General features: G+C 35.3%; 2 protein-coding genes across 4 annotated transcripts in view; both read right to left on the bottom strand.

The window, feature by feature from the left end:
- Window positions 1-7,192, bottom strand: part of LOC107594399 (P2Y purinoceptor 3-like) — a 9,345-nt gene extending 2,153 nt beyond the window's left edge. Inside the window, exon 1 of the mRNA XM_016284419.1 lies at window positions 7,073-7,192. The gene's annotated coding sequence lies outside the window, so the exon portion shown is untranslated. The remainder of the gene's footprint in view (window positions 1-7,072) is intronic.
- A 6,457-nt stretch (window positions 7,193-13,649) lies between these two features.
- LOC107594362 (protein FAM168A-like) overlaps window positions 13,650-15,699 on the bottom strand; it is a 53,173-nt gene continuing 51,123 nt past the window's right edge. For all 3 annotated transcript variants that reach the window (XM_016284374.1, XM_016284373.1, XM_016284375.1), the window contains 2 exons: window positions 14,542-14,672; window positions 13,650-14,457 (listed from right to left, as the gene is read on the bottom strand). In XM_016284374.1, coding sequence (XP_016139860.1) covers window positions 14,560-14,672 — 113 coding nt within the window. In that variant the 3' untranslated portion in view covers window positions 13,650-14,457; window positions 14,542-14,559. The remainder of the gene's footprint in view (window positions 14,458-14,541; window positions 14,673-15,699) is intronic.

Genomic DNA, 15,699 nt, shown 5'->3' with positions numbered 1-15,699 from the left:
TAAATTAGATGAAAAACTTTAAAGTTAGAAATATAGCCTTAACTAAGTTTAAAAGCAATAAAAAAAGTTAAATTTTAAAAAATATTTTTTAAGTTTAAAAAGCAATAAAATTACCAAAATTGCTAAATATACAAAAAAATGAATAAATAGAAATGAAAAAAAAAACACATCAAATTATTAAAACTTACAATGACAGCTAAAATATTACAATAAAAGCTATAATTATGACTTATATTATGAAAAGCTTTAGTTATGAAAAATTCATAATATTAATAAATGCTACAATAGTATATAAATAAAATGAAAAGAACACTGCTGTAATATTGTTGCAGTGGGTTAATTATTTTGTACATTGTAATCAACTATTTTCTTTAAAAATAACACATGAAAAATGCTAATAAAATTTATAAATAATTATTAATTTATACTTGAATCAATATTTAATCTTTACATATTTATTTATTGGTCAGCCAGTCATGATCACAAAATAAAATTTAACTGTACATTATCCAGTATATATTATATTACATCAATAAATTTATATTGTGATCCTTCTCCATCATTACCTATCCTTTCCAAAAAGGGCCAAAACATATTTTATTTAGCATAATCTAGAAGAAAATATTATTGCCAAATGGATGCTTATTCACAGCCTAAGTTCTCATTGAGTATCATATTTGTCTCCGTATGTTTCTCCTAAAATTTCAGTTGTGAGTAATTAAAATAGACACAAATGAAGCTCACATTGAAATATCTGACATTTGAATCTGAAATGAAGGCATTATTCAGATTCTTCATAGGAGAAATGATTGGAGTCTTGCTCTGGAGAAAATCAGGTGACTTAAGCAAATTTGCTTAATCTCATTGAACACTGACATTAAAAAGATCTCAACAGTGATTTTTCTTTCCAACAGAACTAAACAAATGGATCCCTAAATGTTGCAAACTGCACATCCATTCAGTGTGTGCACGCAAAACACATTTCTACAGTCCAAACATAGTAAGTAAAAACCAAATTAGAGAGAAAATATTGTTATTATTGTGTAAAGATGTGAGAACATACGATGGGATGTGGAGGACGTCATATAGACTTGGGGTTTAAAATTATGAATCCTTAGTAAAGAAATGCATGCGAAGTGGAAAAAAAGTTATAATTTATAAATTACAAATTATTATAGTTTATAAATTACTCAAATGGCCTTAAAATGTCAAATATCACCTACTTGGCTAAATGGCTTAAAGGTGGGGTATGTATTTTATTCAAAAACACTTCAGAAAACTAAGTCGGGCCGAGTACCAAAATAAACTTGTAGCCAATCAGCAGTAAGGGGCGTGTCTACTCATGATGTGGAGGAGAGAGCGCTCAGTGCACAGGACGGACATTAGCGAGCCGAGCAACAGAAAGATAGAGATGGCGGATAAAAAACAAAAGAGGAAAACGTCTGCGGAACAAAAGAAGGCTTACGATAAGGCAAGAAGTAAGACCCGTGTAAATTTCGGATCATCTTTCCAGCACTGGAGAGAACTCGAGGAGCGGGAAGGCCTGCGATCGCTTTCTTCTCGATAGGTGAGTAACATTGGTTTTGCTTTGTTTCACAGAACTAATATGCTGGCTTTTGCTTGAATATGTGTCACGTTCGCTTGTTTGTTCATCTGCAACCGTATTGTCGTTCCCTTCAGCTATGATAAAGACACATTAATTTCCACACAATATAAACCTGGAGCGTCTAAACCTCCTCCACTGTCTGTTTCAAGCGTCAGCTCCCAAAGTGTGTCCGAAAAGTAAGATAATATGTTTAATACAGCAGATTCCGCCATAATCGTTGCCTGGGTTGCGTACTTGTGGGGCGGAGCTATCAAAATAGGGGCGAGACCCTTTTGGGTTAGGGGTGTGTTTGTTTTGGTGATTTGGAATATCAACATTGGCTACCAGAAATCACTTACCTCACCTTTAAATAATTATTTACACCCGCTGACTAGATCGTCTAAATGCAAAGTGTGTCATTTCTGTGCCACTAGTGGCAGCAAATGGAATTGCAACACTTCTGTTTTTCATGATCCTGATAGCATTTTATTTCTGATAATCTATTTTTCAGAGACAAAAACCTGTTTACTTTAAATAAAAAGACACTGTACACTAAATAAAGCTAAATGTAGCATTCTTGAACCATTCATAAAGCAATTTCTGAGTCACGCAAACGCCGTTACGCAAATCGAAAAAAAAAAAGTTCACATTGCACTTTTGATAGATAGTAAAGCGGCACAAATCATGTGACACATGCTTGCTAAAGACACAGGAAAAGAAAGAGTTCGCATTCCTCTTTTACTCCTTTCAGTTCCCAGTTTGAATGAGTTGATTCATATTTAAATGAAGTGCCCCATTCTTACTATCAAAGAAGGCAAAACATTTACGAGAACGGTGATAAAGGATGGCCACAAAGACTCCTCAAAACCTCTGCCTGGGTTGCGTACTTGTGGGGCGGAGCTATCAAAATAGGGGCGAGACCCTTTTGGGTTAGGGGTGTGTTTGTTTTGGTGATTTGGAATATCAACATTGGCTACCAGAAATCACTTACCTCACCTTTAAATAATTATTTACACCCGCTGACTAGATCGTCTAAATGCAAAGTGTGTCATTTCTGTGCCCCTAGTGGCAGCAAATGGAATTGCAACACTTCTGTTTTTCATGATCCTGATAGGATTTTATTTCTGATAATCTATTTTTCAGAGACAAAAACCTGTTTACTTTAAATAAAAAGACACTGTACACTAAATAAAGCTAAATGTAGCATTCTTGAACCATTCATAAAGCAATTTCTGAGTCACGCAAACGCCGTTACGCAAATCGAAAAAAAAAACTTCACATTGCACTTTTGATAGATAGTAAAGCGGCACAAATCATGTGACACATGCTTGCTAAAGACACAGGAAAAGAAAGAGTTCGCATTCCTCTTTTACTCCTTTCAGTTCCCAGTTTGAATGAGTTGATTCATATTTAAATGAAGTGCCCCATTCTTACTATCAAAGAAGGCAAAACATTTACGAGAACGGTGATAAAGGATGGCCACAAAGACTCCTCAAAACCTCCATTCGTGTGTTCTTTGCTTTTATGTCCAATTCCTTATTTTATTTCTCTAAAAAAGAGAAACTTGTCCAAGTCTCTCTCTCTCTCTCTCTCTCTATATATAATAACGGAGTAAAATTACAATATTAATCTGAATCCTTGGTAGATTAATTCTATAGCCATTCACACATGTGTCCTTACATTGCATCATTGTAGGTCTATGTACGCATGCAGAACAGAATCTTTTACAAAATCCTGCTGTCTGGATCGATTACCAATTCGTGCACATTCAAGTAAAAGCCTAATTTCCGGTTATGCCACCAACACACATTCATGCAGGTAATGCGATCAGTAAATGTGTGTTTATTGCATAATACTTAATCTTTATGAGTTTATCTACACTATAATTATTGAAAGCTTCACTGCAGTAGACAAACTAAAGACTTTTCCCCCTAAAGTTCTTGTCTTTCATCACAGCATCTGACATCATTATCAAGAAGTGTTGTGCAACAACAGACATGAGACATTCCGTTTCACAAGAACATGTCTTTGTCTGAGCCCGTGTATGTGTGTGTGTCTGCCCAGTACTAACACCTGTGAGTATTTAGCAGATGCTGTTAATCCAGTGGTTTTTGCAGTAGTCTGATTGCACACACTTCATTCTTTAGTAACTGTTGCTGAAGTGTCCGATTCTGCTGATTCCTTATCATTAGTCTAGCCCAGCCCAGGTCATCAGCTCTTCATCATTTATCTCAGAGACGGCTGGAGTGAAAGCAGAAGGCTGGATTTGTCTAGACAGGTTTAGGAACACACAACTGACCAGCCTCAGGTGGGACTGAGCTAAAACACGTTCTGGAAGAGAGGAATGTCAGTTTGGTTTTCTGACATGTTTATGTTCAATTTATATTTATGTTTTTATTATTTATATTTATATTATATCTAATATTTGTATTATATATAATTTATATTTCTATTATAGTATATTATATTTTTTTATTAAATCTTGATTAATTGAATTTGATGGAATTGATTTCTCCAAGTATTACCACAAGGACAAGCCGACCTCCTTATTTGGAAAATGTGGTTGTAGGTGGTTGCTAGGGTGCCGCTATGCAGTTGCTGGGATATTCTGGATGTTGCCAGAGTGTTCTATGTGGTTGCTAGGGTATGGCGATGCTGTTGAAGGTGTTACCTTAGTGCCTTAGAGTTGATATGCCATTTCTAGGGCATTGTAGGTGGTTGCTAGGGTGCCGCTGTGCAGTTGCAAGAGTGTTCTAGGTGGTTGCTAGTTTGTGGCTATGCTGTTGCCATGATGTTGACGGTGTTGCCATAGTGTTGATATGCCATTTCTAGAGTGTTGTGGGTGGTTGCCAGTGCATTGCTATGCAGTTGTGGTTGTTATGGTGTTATTCTGGCATTGTGAGTGTTGTGGATGGTTGCCAGGGTGTTGCTTTGCAGTTGCCACAGTGTTCTCGGTGGTTGCTATGGTGTTACTGTGGCATTGTAATTGTTGCTAGAGTGTTGCTATGCAGTTTCTACAGTGTTGTGGGTGGTTGTCAGGGCGTTGCTATGCCGCTGCCAGAGTGTTCTAGGTGGTTGCTAGGTGGTTTTTAATGCTGCTGCCATGATGTTGAAGGTGTTGCCGTAGTGTCTACATGCCATTTCTAGAATGGTGAGAGTGGTTGCCAGGGTATCGCTATGCAGTTTCTAGAGTGTTGTGGGTTGTTGCCAGGGCATTGCTATGGAGCTGCCAGATTGTTCTAAGTGGTTGCTAAGGTGTCGCTATGCAGTTGCCAGAGTGTCGTGGGCATTGTCAGAGAGTTGCTATGCAATTGCTATGGTGTTGTCAGTGGTGGCTAGGATGCTGGGATGCAGTTGCTAGGTAGTTGCTTAGCCTATCACAGAGTCTGTATAATTTTGTTGTCCACCAGGCAAAAACTGTAGATTTAAAGATTGTAGATATCTCCAACCCAACATTGACTATCTCACAAATCTCCAACCCAACATTGATGGTTGCATTTTCATTAGACACTGGAAAAGCCTCATTCTTCTATTCTGCCCCAGGGTTATTTGAGTTCTTGTATGAAGTCATAGACGGTCCAAGAACACAGCTGGAGTTTGTCATATTTATGGTAGAATGTGACCTGCATCTTGACTGCATTAATGTAGCAATGTTGACTGAGACGGTGGAGCTTCATGGAGTAGAACGGAGAGGGAGTGGTTGTTATGGCTGTTGTTTTAAGCAAAGTGATATCTGTCAGCTGTCTGCTGGCTAGAACTCAAGAAACCCCAATCAGGACTTATTTGAGTCAAGAGTGTTGTATATGGAGATTAGTTTTAGTGTAACTACATATATTTCTTGTGACACTTATGCAAATATCTGCAGGGGTGGTGACAGAACGTTTGCGAGAGCAGCAACCTGAAACCGCAAGAGTCTTAATTTAGCAGTTACTCCACATGACGAGCTCTTACGCAAATTTCAGACAGATTAAAGTGATAGAATTATAGAAAGAGAGCATTATGGGTTCCCGTTCATGGCATTTGCCATTTTCCAAACACCTTCTTCTGGAAAAATTTCTTTATATGCTTAGCAAACAAAACACCGTTGCAATTGAAAAATGGGGGGAAAAAATCCTGTCAGGTCTTAAAGCAATATTTGACATTTTGATTTTGAAAACTTGCATTGTGACAGCACCCAATGAAGGCAAATGAACCCTGGTTATACAATATAAACGAGTGACATAGTGTCAGTATGTGGGCATGGAAATGGAAGCAGATATTGGTAAGAGGGTCATTCATCTTGCAAGCATTTATCATACTAGTCAGGTGCAAAAATAGCACAGTAGAGCATGGGTTTGCTTCCAAGCAACATCAAGTGGTGACATTTCTCCACAGCACAATTACACATATTACAACAAACCAATAACAGTTGGAAATTTGCCATTTTGGCAAAGGAAAGTCATGTTTCTGAGTGGGACATTGTTCTCTTTTATCTTTTCCTAGTGTTTGGCTTGTGTTTTCTCTCTGTTAAGGGGTACAAACCGCCCCCTTGGCGCCACTGGCTGTCATCGTGATGAATTTAAGAAGGCCAAAAAATAAAAAAAGGAGGCTATTGTAGATTCTGGCCTGGATTAACAACCTCTTTGAATATTTTCTTTTCTACACACATTTCTTCCCACACTATGATGTTATTTCCCCAAATTACACATCTACACGCACATAAAAGAAACACAGAGCACAGAAGCTATTCACTAGAGCATCACTAACCTACTGGAATCTGCACTGCAAACAATGACTTACAGTGGAATCCAGCAATTCTGTGGAATCATACTTCCACGGAGCTGTTTATAAAGGTGTTAATATCAATCAGGACAGAATGACACTTTTCAGACACAGAGACGTGATTTACAACACTGCATTACTGTACTAACATCACTGTACAAAATAAATGAACGTGACAGATGGTGTGGAGCTGAAACTGCATATCAATCAATAAATCAAATATTTACTAAATCAATAAATGAATTAATGATTTCACAAGCACATGGTTGAAATGTGAACATAAAAGGCGTTGTCTTATAAAATCTATATTCTACAAAATGATCAAGACCATGTTTTTGAATTCGTTTTTGATATTAATTTTTAATTTTAACATCAAAATCTGAATTAGGTAACAGGTGTTAGTCATAATTAGTTATGGGTTATTGCAATTAATATCAGTTTCTTTAATGTTATATATTTATTTGTAGCACTAGAGCAGTTTTGTAGGCTATTATTAATTTTGTAAAACCATGACAGGCAACAGAACATAATATATTTATATAAGAACAAAACCTGGATTAGGAATTAGTATTATTTATTAGTATCTACATGCATAAGTAGCTAAACATCACTATGCGTGCCCATAATAAACAACTAATGCAAATAATCATTTCATGCCACTTGATTTTAATATATATCCTATATATATATCGTAAACAAAGTGTTTTAATTGCTTCCTAAACTTACCTTTGCATTCACTCTTTCGTTATTCCCCTGTTGAACACCAGTAAACAACTCTGTCTGCGAAGTAAAAGTGAATTTCCTCAGAGAGAGACGAAGAAAACAGAAGTAGCGACCTACTCTGCATTGCTCTCTTCTTCTTTCTGCACCTGCGAGACATAGACACTCTGTATACAGTCACCCACCCCCGTCTCATGAATATTAATCACGTAACGTCACGTCTGATTGGCTGAAAGACTTTCATAAGTAGGGTTTTTTTTCCTCAGTGTTTTTGCTTTGGAAATTTTATGTGTAGATTTCTGTTGATAAATGTATTCATTGTATACATAGTCTATAGTTTGGCACATTAATGCACATTGTGTACTTATTATCTCACAGAAAGTTGGTGGACAAACATAGAAATGCCATACTATTTCAGATTGCCCCGCAGTTAAAACTCCTACACCACTGTGTTCGAATATGCAGAGCATAATCTTCCGTTGATATCAACAAACAACTGTCAATCAACACATTTTTCTTTTGTACATGATTTTGGCCTGCAGGCAGTTGTCTGTTGTTTACACACACACACACACACACACACACACACAAAAAGGTTTAACCAAAGACTCATATTAAAAGGCATGGAAACTGATTTTATGTGATCCATGCAAACTCTTCATGTTTTTGCTCATTTGTAATGGCGAAGAACGAGTTAAAGCAGGCACGTGCGCAGGCATAACAAAAGAAACTGAAATAGTCCACCTTGATATTTACATAATTTTTGGAATCAAAACAAACTGGTAATTTATTTTCACACACATTATGTTGCTCCAAAAGTATGAAAATAAAAGCTTGGCAACTTCAGACAGACCTCTTAAACCTTGTCATAAGTAAGACCGAAATAGGTCTAGTGTTTATGAAAATGCTCTGCTTTCATTTCCAGTGAATAAGAGCAAATATTCAACAGAAGCTGGGTCATTTAGTGTCAAATTTATTTTCGCCTAATGGATCCAGTAATGCTCAGTTAAACTGGAAGAGGTTTTGTATACATGTGGATTCAAGTTAACAAGTTCAACAAAATGCAATGATACTGGTTTTACATCTTATTCATAAAACGATCTGCTTTGAAGTCGCTAACAAAACTAAACCACATTGATAACAAAATATTGTACTTTTATTTCCTATATATATATATATATATATATATATATATATATAAAACTGCTATGTGTCCTTGGTTTTCAGCATCAGACATGAAATATGCTTTATTCTATTTACCATTTTACACGAGCTGAGACAGAAAAACACCCCTGTGTTGGGTACAGCATCAACCTGAGGGGCTTCAGTGAGAGGCTTTGATGCAAGTTGTAGATCTGTGATATGCATTTGATATGCATGATTCAGAAATATAATAGCTGATACTGTAGTACACTAGTACAATGCCTTGCGAATGTATTCATACCCCATTTTTTTCACATTTTGTTTTGTTGCTGCCTTATGTTAAACTGCTTTAAATTAGTTTTTTTCCACATCAATCTACACTCCATACACCATCATTTTCAAGCAAAAAAAAAGGTTTTTAACATCTTAGCAAATTTATTAAAAATAAAAACTAAAATGATTCCATTGCATAAGTTATTGCATATCTGGGACAGTTGAAATTTAGCTCAGGAGCATTCATTTTGCTTGTAGATGTAAAGTGTGTTGGTAGCAGCCTCATGCTGTGGGGCTGTTTTTCAGCAGCAGGGACTGAGGGACTCGTCAGAGTAGAAGAAACGCTCAGTGCAGCAAAATATAGAGATAGCCTTAATGAAAACCCAGTCCAGAGCATTCAGAACCTCAGACTGGGCAGAAGGTTCACCTTCCAACAGGACAATGACCCTAAGAACCTGAAAATGTGCATCTGCCCCCTTCCAACCTGAAAGAGCTTGAGAGGTGAAGAGGTGAGGAGAAGAATGGCAGATAAATGCCAAATGCTAATGAGCAAAGCTTGTCGCATCAAACAAAAAAGACTTGAGGCTGTAAAGGTGCTTCAGATAAATATTTTGTTAAGGGTATGAATACTTATGCAATGTACTTATTTCAGTTTAAAAAAATAAATAAATTTACGAAGTTGTGACAATTCTGTTCTTGTTTTGTCAGTATGGTGTATGGAGTGTAGATTGATATGGAAAAAAAGTAATTTAAAGAAGTTTTTAAGGCAGAAACATAACAAAAGGTAAAAAAAAATTAAGGGGTATGAATACTTTCAAAAAGGCATTGCATGTTATACTCTTAAAAAAAATTTGCAACTATGCCAAAAAACCTTTTTGGTTCTCCAAAGAACCTTTCAGTGAACAGTTAAGTGAAAAACTAAATATTTTCTTAGTCTGAGGAACAATTTAACAATCTAAAGAACCTTTTTCGACTACACACTCTTAAAATACTTGCCATCTATGGTTCCTTGAAGAACTTTTAAAATGCAGAATCTTGGAATCGATGGAATCTTTCCATTCCACAAACAATACTTTGTAGTGGAAAAAGGTTCTTTAGATTAACAGAACGTTCTTTACACACACACACACAAAGGTTCTTTTAGGATCTGATCACTGAAAGTTCTTTGTGGAATTCAAACATTTTTATTCCATAATTATTGGTGATTAGACCATTAGTTCCCCTATTTTGTGAATCCAAATCTAGGCTCATTTTCATTTCTTTTCTTTTTCTTTCCCCCCATGTTTGTCATAGTAGTGAGTAAGGAAAATAAATGAATGGGAATGGGATTGGGAAATGCATCACATCGCCTACACTGAACTTGTCGGAGCATGTTCATTAACGGCTCATGTTCCAGCCATGTTGAGTGGGATGCAGAATTGCAGGTTCTTCATAACATCAGACCTATTAAGCGCCTGTTAAGATCTAACAGACATTTCCGTCCAGGGCAGGGCTAGATTATGGGCCCCGGGGCTCTTGAAATGCCTCCAAAACCTCAATCTGTGTGGTTTGAGACCTCCAAAGGAAGCATATGAAAATGGTTGAAACATTTCTATCTGATGTCCGGTGTTGGGTCTGTGTTCATGATCCCCAGCTGACCACAGAAAATGCCTGTATGATTCTGCACACATGTACTAATGCTAATTAATTAGGTAAATTGGATTGTGGGGAGCATGCAGCTGGGATGACTGGGGCGATTAGAGCAGGAAATGGACACACACAACACAAATTACCATTACCTCCTTTCTAAATTTACCCAGAAATGACCTCTAATGGCGTTTTTGGGACAGATTCAATAATAATAATAGTCCTCTAAAATTTTACTGGAAAACAACTACAGGGGAAAATAAACAGAACTTTCGTAAGAGGGCAATTATAACATGCTATATTTGTTTGAACAAACAATTTATATTGATTCACTATATTCTTAATAAAGTTATCTTTCTGCCTGATCAAAACGTCTTCACTAGAATTCTTTTTCTTTTTAAATATGCACTTAAGCATTAAAATGGTTTGCAGACAGATTGACACATCAGCTCTTTACTATATTTTCATATATCTGTTGCTTTTTAACACATGATGTTCTTGACAGTTCATAATTACAACTGAATAAAGGTAAACTATTAAGCACTAAAAAATATTGAAGCAAAACCATTTCCCCAAACTGACTGAATTAAATTAAATATTATAATCTTGTCTTTCTCAGTGTAAACAATGAATGGCACCATTATTATTTTTCGGCATGTGTAAATGTTTCTTATGAAAAGGTTGCATGTACATTAGTCTGTGAGCTGTACAAAACTGTAGATGTTACATCTGATCCTGGTCTCCGCTGCCACTGAAAGTCTTTGGGAATGTAGGAAACATGACTCCATACGTGCTGGAACGAGTACATCCACCGTTTCCAAATGCAGAAGAAAAAAAATGACCTGCTGACACTTGAACAGCTTGAAGAGATTCATTCACATTTCAGGGTTTGTTGCAAAACAATGTCTGGTGTCTGCTTCTAAAATATGAGTGAAGTAAAGTGAAATGATTAAAGATTTAAAGGGATAGTTCACCCAAAAATGAAAAACCATTAATTACTCGGCCTGATGTCATCCCAAACCTGTAAGACCTTTGTTCATTTTCGGAACACAAATGAAGATATTTTTGATTAAATCTGAGAGCTCTCTGACCAGACAGCAACAAATTAAATATTATAATCTTGTCTTTCTCAGTGTAAACAATGAATGGCACCATTATTATTTTTCGGCATGTGTAAATGTTTCTTATGAAAAGGTTGCATGTACATTAGTCTGTGAGCTGTACAAAACTGTAGATGTTACATCTGATCCTGGTCTCCGCTGCCACTGAAAGTCTTTGGGAATGTAGGAAACATGACTCCATACGTGCTGGAACGAGTACATCCACCGTTTCCAAATGCAGAAGAAAAAAAATGACCTGCTGACACTTGAACAGCTTGAAGAGATTCATTCACATTTCAGGGTTTGTTGCAAAACAATGTCTGGTGTCTGCTTCTAAAATATGAGTGAAGTAAAGTGAAATGATTAAAGATTTAAAGGGATAGTTCACCCAAAAATGAAAAACCATTAATTACTCGGCCTGATGTCATCCCAAACCTGTAAGACCTTTGTTCATTTTCGGAACACAAATGAAGATATTTTTGATGAAATCTGAGAGCTCTCTGACCAGACAGCAATGCAAATGTTCCCATGTTCATCAGTAAAACAGTCCATGTGTACTCTCGATAATGATGATTTGGAGGAGAATTGTTGAATAAAGTCGTTATTTTGGTTTTATCCCAAGAACTATCCCATTGAGAATTATTCAAGTTATTTTTGTTGACAGCAGCTGTTCAGCTTTTCAGACTAATGGTTTCATCGAAATCATTTTACAAGTTCTTCAAAACTGGTTTGCTGATCTTGAAAACACTTTCCTCCAATTGTTTTGATTTCTTTTCAGGATTCTTTTGATGAATAGAAAGTTCAAAAGAACAGCATTTATCTGAAATAGAAAGCTTTCATTATAAAGAATAGAATTATATTTTATATATATCTTTATATTCAGATTATATGCTCCCATTCAAAAGTTTGGGGTCAGTAAGGTCTATTTTATTTTTTTAAAGAAATTAATACTTTTGAGGAAATCGCATCCAAAATAAACATTTTTGTTTACATAATATATGTGTGGGTACTGTGTACATTTATTATGTATATAAATACACACACATACAGTATATATTTCGAAAATATTGACATGTATATATTTATATTCATATTATTTATGTTATATATAAATATTTAACGATTAATCACGATTAATCGTTTGACAGCACTAATATATATATATATATATATATATATTTTTTTTTTTGCATAAAGAAAATGAAGCCTATTTTAGGATTTTTAAATGATTATATTAGATTTTATTATTATTTTCATGACAATTTCCTCTTGAAATTTAGACAAATTATCCATGAATCATGGTAATATTTGTTGTACTGCCTCTGTTGATGTAAATGTATCTAAAAAGAATCACTATTTAGAGTCATACAAATAACCATTAAAAAAACTACAGGATGTTTTACAGTAATGATAATTTGTGGAAAAATTTGCTTAATTATTCAGAAAATAAAGCAAAAAAAAAAAAACAAAAAAAAACAGGCTTCACTTAATTTATGGGATTATATATATATTCCATGAGATTCATGAGTAACTCTGCGCTCTTTACTCTTTACTAAGAGAATGTGCTGTAATGTAAATGTATTATTAAAAGCAATCCATAAGCTGCAATTCAACATGATGCAACCATGCTTGCAAGTGCTTAGTTTCCATCTGATTACACTATACTGCATTCACCCGCATGACACATGCATTACTAGACGTTATGACTTTCACATAAGATCAGAGAATCGCTTCTTCCCACTTTGAGTGTACTATATATCGCAATGGTGGTCGCTTAGCCAACAAAACAACGAAAAGAGTGATACTGTTCTGTACTGACAATAATATTACTTCCAGAGACATGACCAAGACTAATGGTTTGCAGAGTAAATGCTTGATTTTCTTAATTACATCATTAAATATGAGAGTGTACCGTATAATTGGTTATTAAGTTACGTCTATTTGTCAATGTGCAATGCTTGGGTATGATAACAACATTTCATAGAATACTTGATATGTCACTTCTGAGTACACTATTCATGGATACAGGCGAGGCCTCGGGACAGGAAATCAAAATTCTCTCTTTATCTCTCTACAAATGCTGTAAATTACAATTAAACGCCATTCAAGCAGGCCGTTCGTATTATTGCATTGAACAACTCCGTTTCTACGCCTAAAATCTGTGCAACTATTCACAGAGGACCAGGGGTCAGACCCACTCTAGAGCCGGAGCTGATTGGAAATGAATGCGGGAACGCCATCCCTCCCTTGTGTGTTTTTTTTTTGTTGCTTTTAGTGCTATCTACGATGCTGCAAAGTCCCTTTGAATCGGATGCGATCCTAATCGTTCCGTCAGAGTAGCGTCTGTTCTGTCTGGCCTCAAAGTTGGCACACGTTTCGATGCCCGCGGGACGACATCGCACCCAGAGGCTCCAGCTAAGTGCCACTGCTAGATTTTTTTCCCCTCAATATTCACCGTGAGCGCATGCCGCGAGAGCACCCCTGCACGCACATTTTTATAAATCGCATATACACGTTATAGTTTCGAAGCTTACGCTATCCTGACACATAAGCTAATAAAGTAACCGGCTCACTCAAACGTTCTCTATTTAGTGAATAACTAAGATTACTGTATGTACTCGATATCCTAATGAAGGTTAAACCACGTTTGCACTGCCCTACTAATGATATATTCCTTACAAATCTACATGAACAGCTACAAGCTGGAAGACACCCTTGTTATCGATGACAGAACGAAATGAGGGAGAAATGAAATTTCTTTAAACGATTCCCAAGCGCTTTGGGAAGATTGAAATGAAACTCTGCTGTAAATAAATAAAAGAAAACCAACCCTGTGCTAATATCTAAAGGTTATACAATTTGGCAGCGTAAGTGGATGATTATAATCCGAGTGGTGCTGATATTCCTACACACCAGCGTTTATACTGAACACAAAGACGGGTCGTGATTGGTCGAAATCATTCTGGAGTTCTTATAGAATAACTATGGAACAATGAAGAATTAAAATAACCTAATGCAAGAACATCATTCCCCCCCCCCCCCCCCCCCAAAAAAAAAGAGAGAAAAAAAAAAATCAAAATTAAATAAAAAGATAAAAAGCAGCTTTTACAAAAACACGTAAGAATGCATAAAGTGGCCCTTGCACTTTTTTTCTCTTTTTGTTCTTGCAAACAGACGTGGCGCCTCACTGTTGAGCACAGAGCGCCGATGTAAGATTTGAGTAGTTGCATACAATGTTTGACTCCAGATCTGTGAAGGAGAGAGAGAGAAAACGAGAAGTAGTCAGCGATTGCTCTGCACTGGGTGGAATGAGTCCTGTGGGCGGGATCTCACATGATTGGCAGGTGGGCTCTACCAGTGAGGTGGCACGTAGCTGTACCCAGGTGTTCCTTGGGGTCGGTACGTTGGCACGGTGACGGGGTGTGCTCCGATCTGAGTGTGCTGGGGGGTGGTCAGCAGCGTTCCTGTTGGGAGAGATTTTTAAATCAAAATGTCCCCTATTAGTCCTGGAACCAATATAAGAACAATTCTGTGCTTCCTTACTGCTGAACTAAGAGAGTCTATAGATGCCAGTAGATGTCATTTTTAATAAATCTAATTAATAAATTCAAAACTTTTATTATATTAGTATATTTTTTTATTTTTTAATAGCTTTTATACATTATATAAAATATTTTTTTTTATATAACATATACATTTTTTTTAGAAATAACATTTTATAATTGTTTAATATATAATAAATTCTGATGAAAATTTTTAAGGATTCATTTTTTACATTTTAAATATGTTTTTATATTTAACCAAAAATGTAATCAAATATATGTATTTGCGGGCACACACAATTATATATATAGTGTTTTATTGTGATTTATTTCTTTTAATACATCTAATTAATACATTAAAAATTATTAATTTACTGTTTTTTATTATAAAATTCCCAAAAATGATTTAGAAATATATGATAAAAATAATATATACTCAAATATAGACATATATTTATATTTAATAAACAAAATACACCTTAATGCTGAACTAAAAGAGTTTTAAAGAGATGGCAGTAGTAGAAAAAATAAATATAGTTAATAAACTAAAACATTAATTATATAAATGGTAAAACTCGTGTATTTTTAATTTTTTTAAGTTTTATGACATATTAAAAGACTAATTACTTTCACCCCAAATACTAATTAGGTTTAATTTTACATTTGTAAAATTTGCCACTATCCTAGGTTTTGCCCATTTGTCAGTAAGAATTTTTACTAATTTAAAACAAATTTTAAATTGTTCCCTTATTCTTTTATATATTTTAATAATAGTCAGAATAAGCATGTTGTTTGAATTTTTACATAAATATTGTGTTACACCGACTGACAACGTAACATTATTTCAACCAAATTTTAACATTTTATTCTCCAAAAACGTATTTGAAACCTTAAAAGTAGACACTTTACTTACATTTAATGTGCTTTCTATGGACATAAAATCACTTTT

The sequence above is a fragment of the Sinocyclocheilus grahami genome, unplaced genomic scaffold (genome assembly GCF_001515645.1).
Source record: "Sinocyclocheilus grahami isolate Dianchi unplaced genomic scaffold, SAMN03320097.WGS_v1.1 scaffold182.1, whole genome shotgun sequence".
NCBI lineage: Eukaryota > Metazoa > Chordata > Actinopteri > Cypriniformes > Cyprinidae > Sinocyclocheilus > Sinocyclocheilus grahami.
This window is presented reverse-complemented; position numbering and strand designations above follow the sequence as displayed.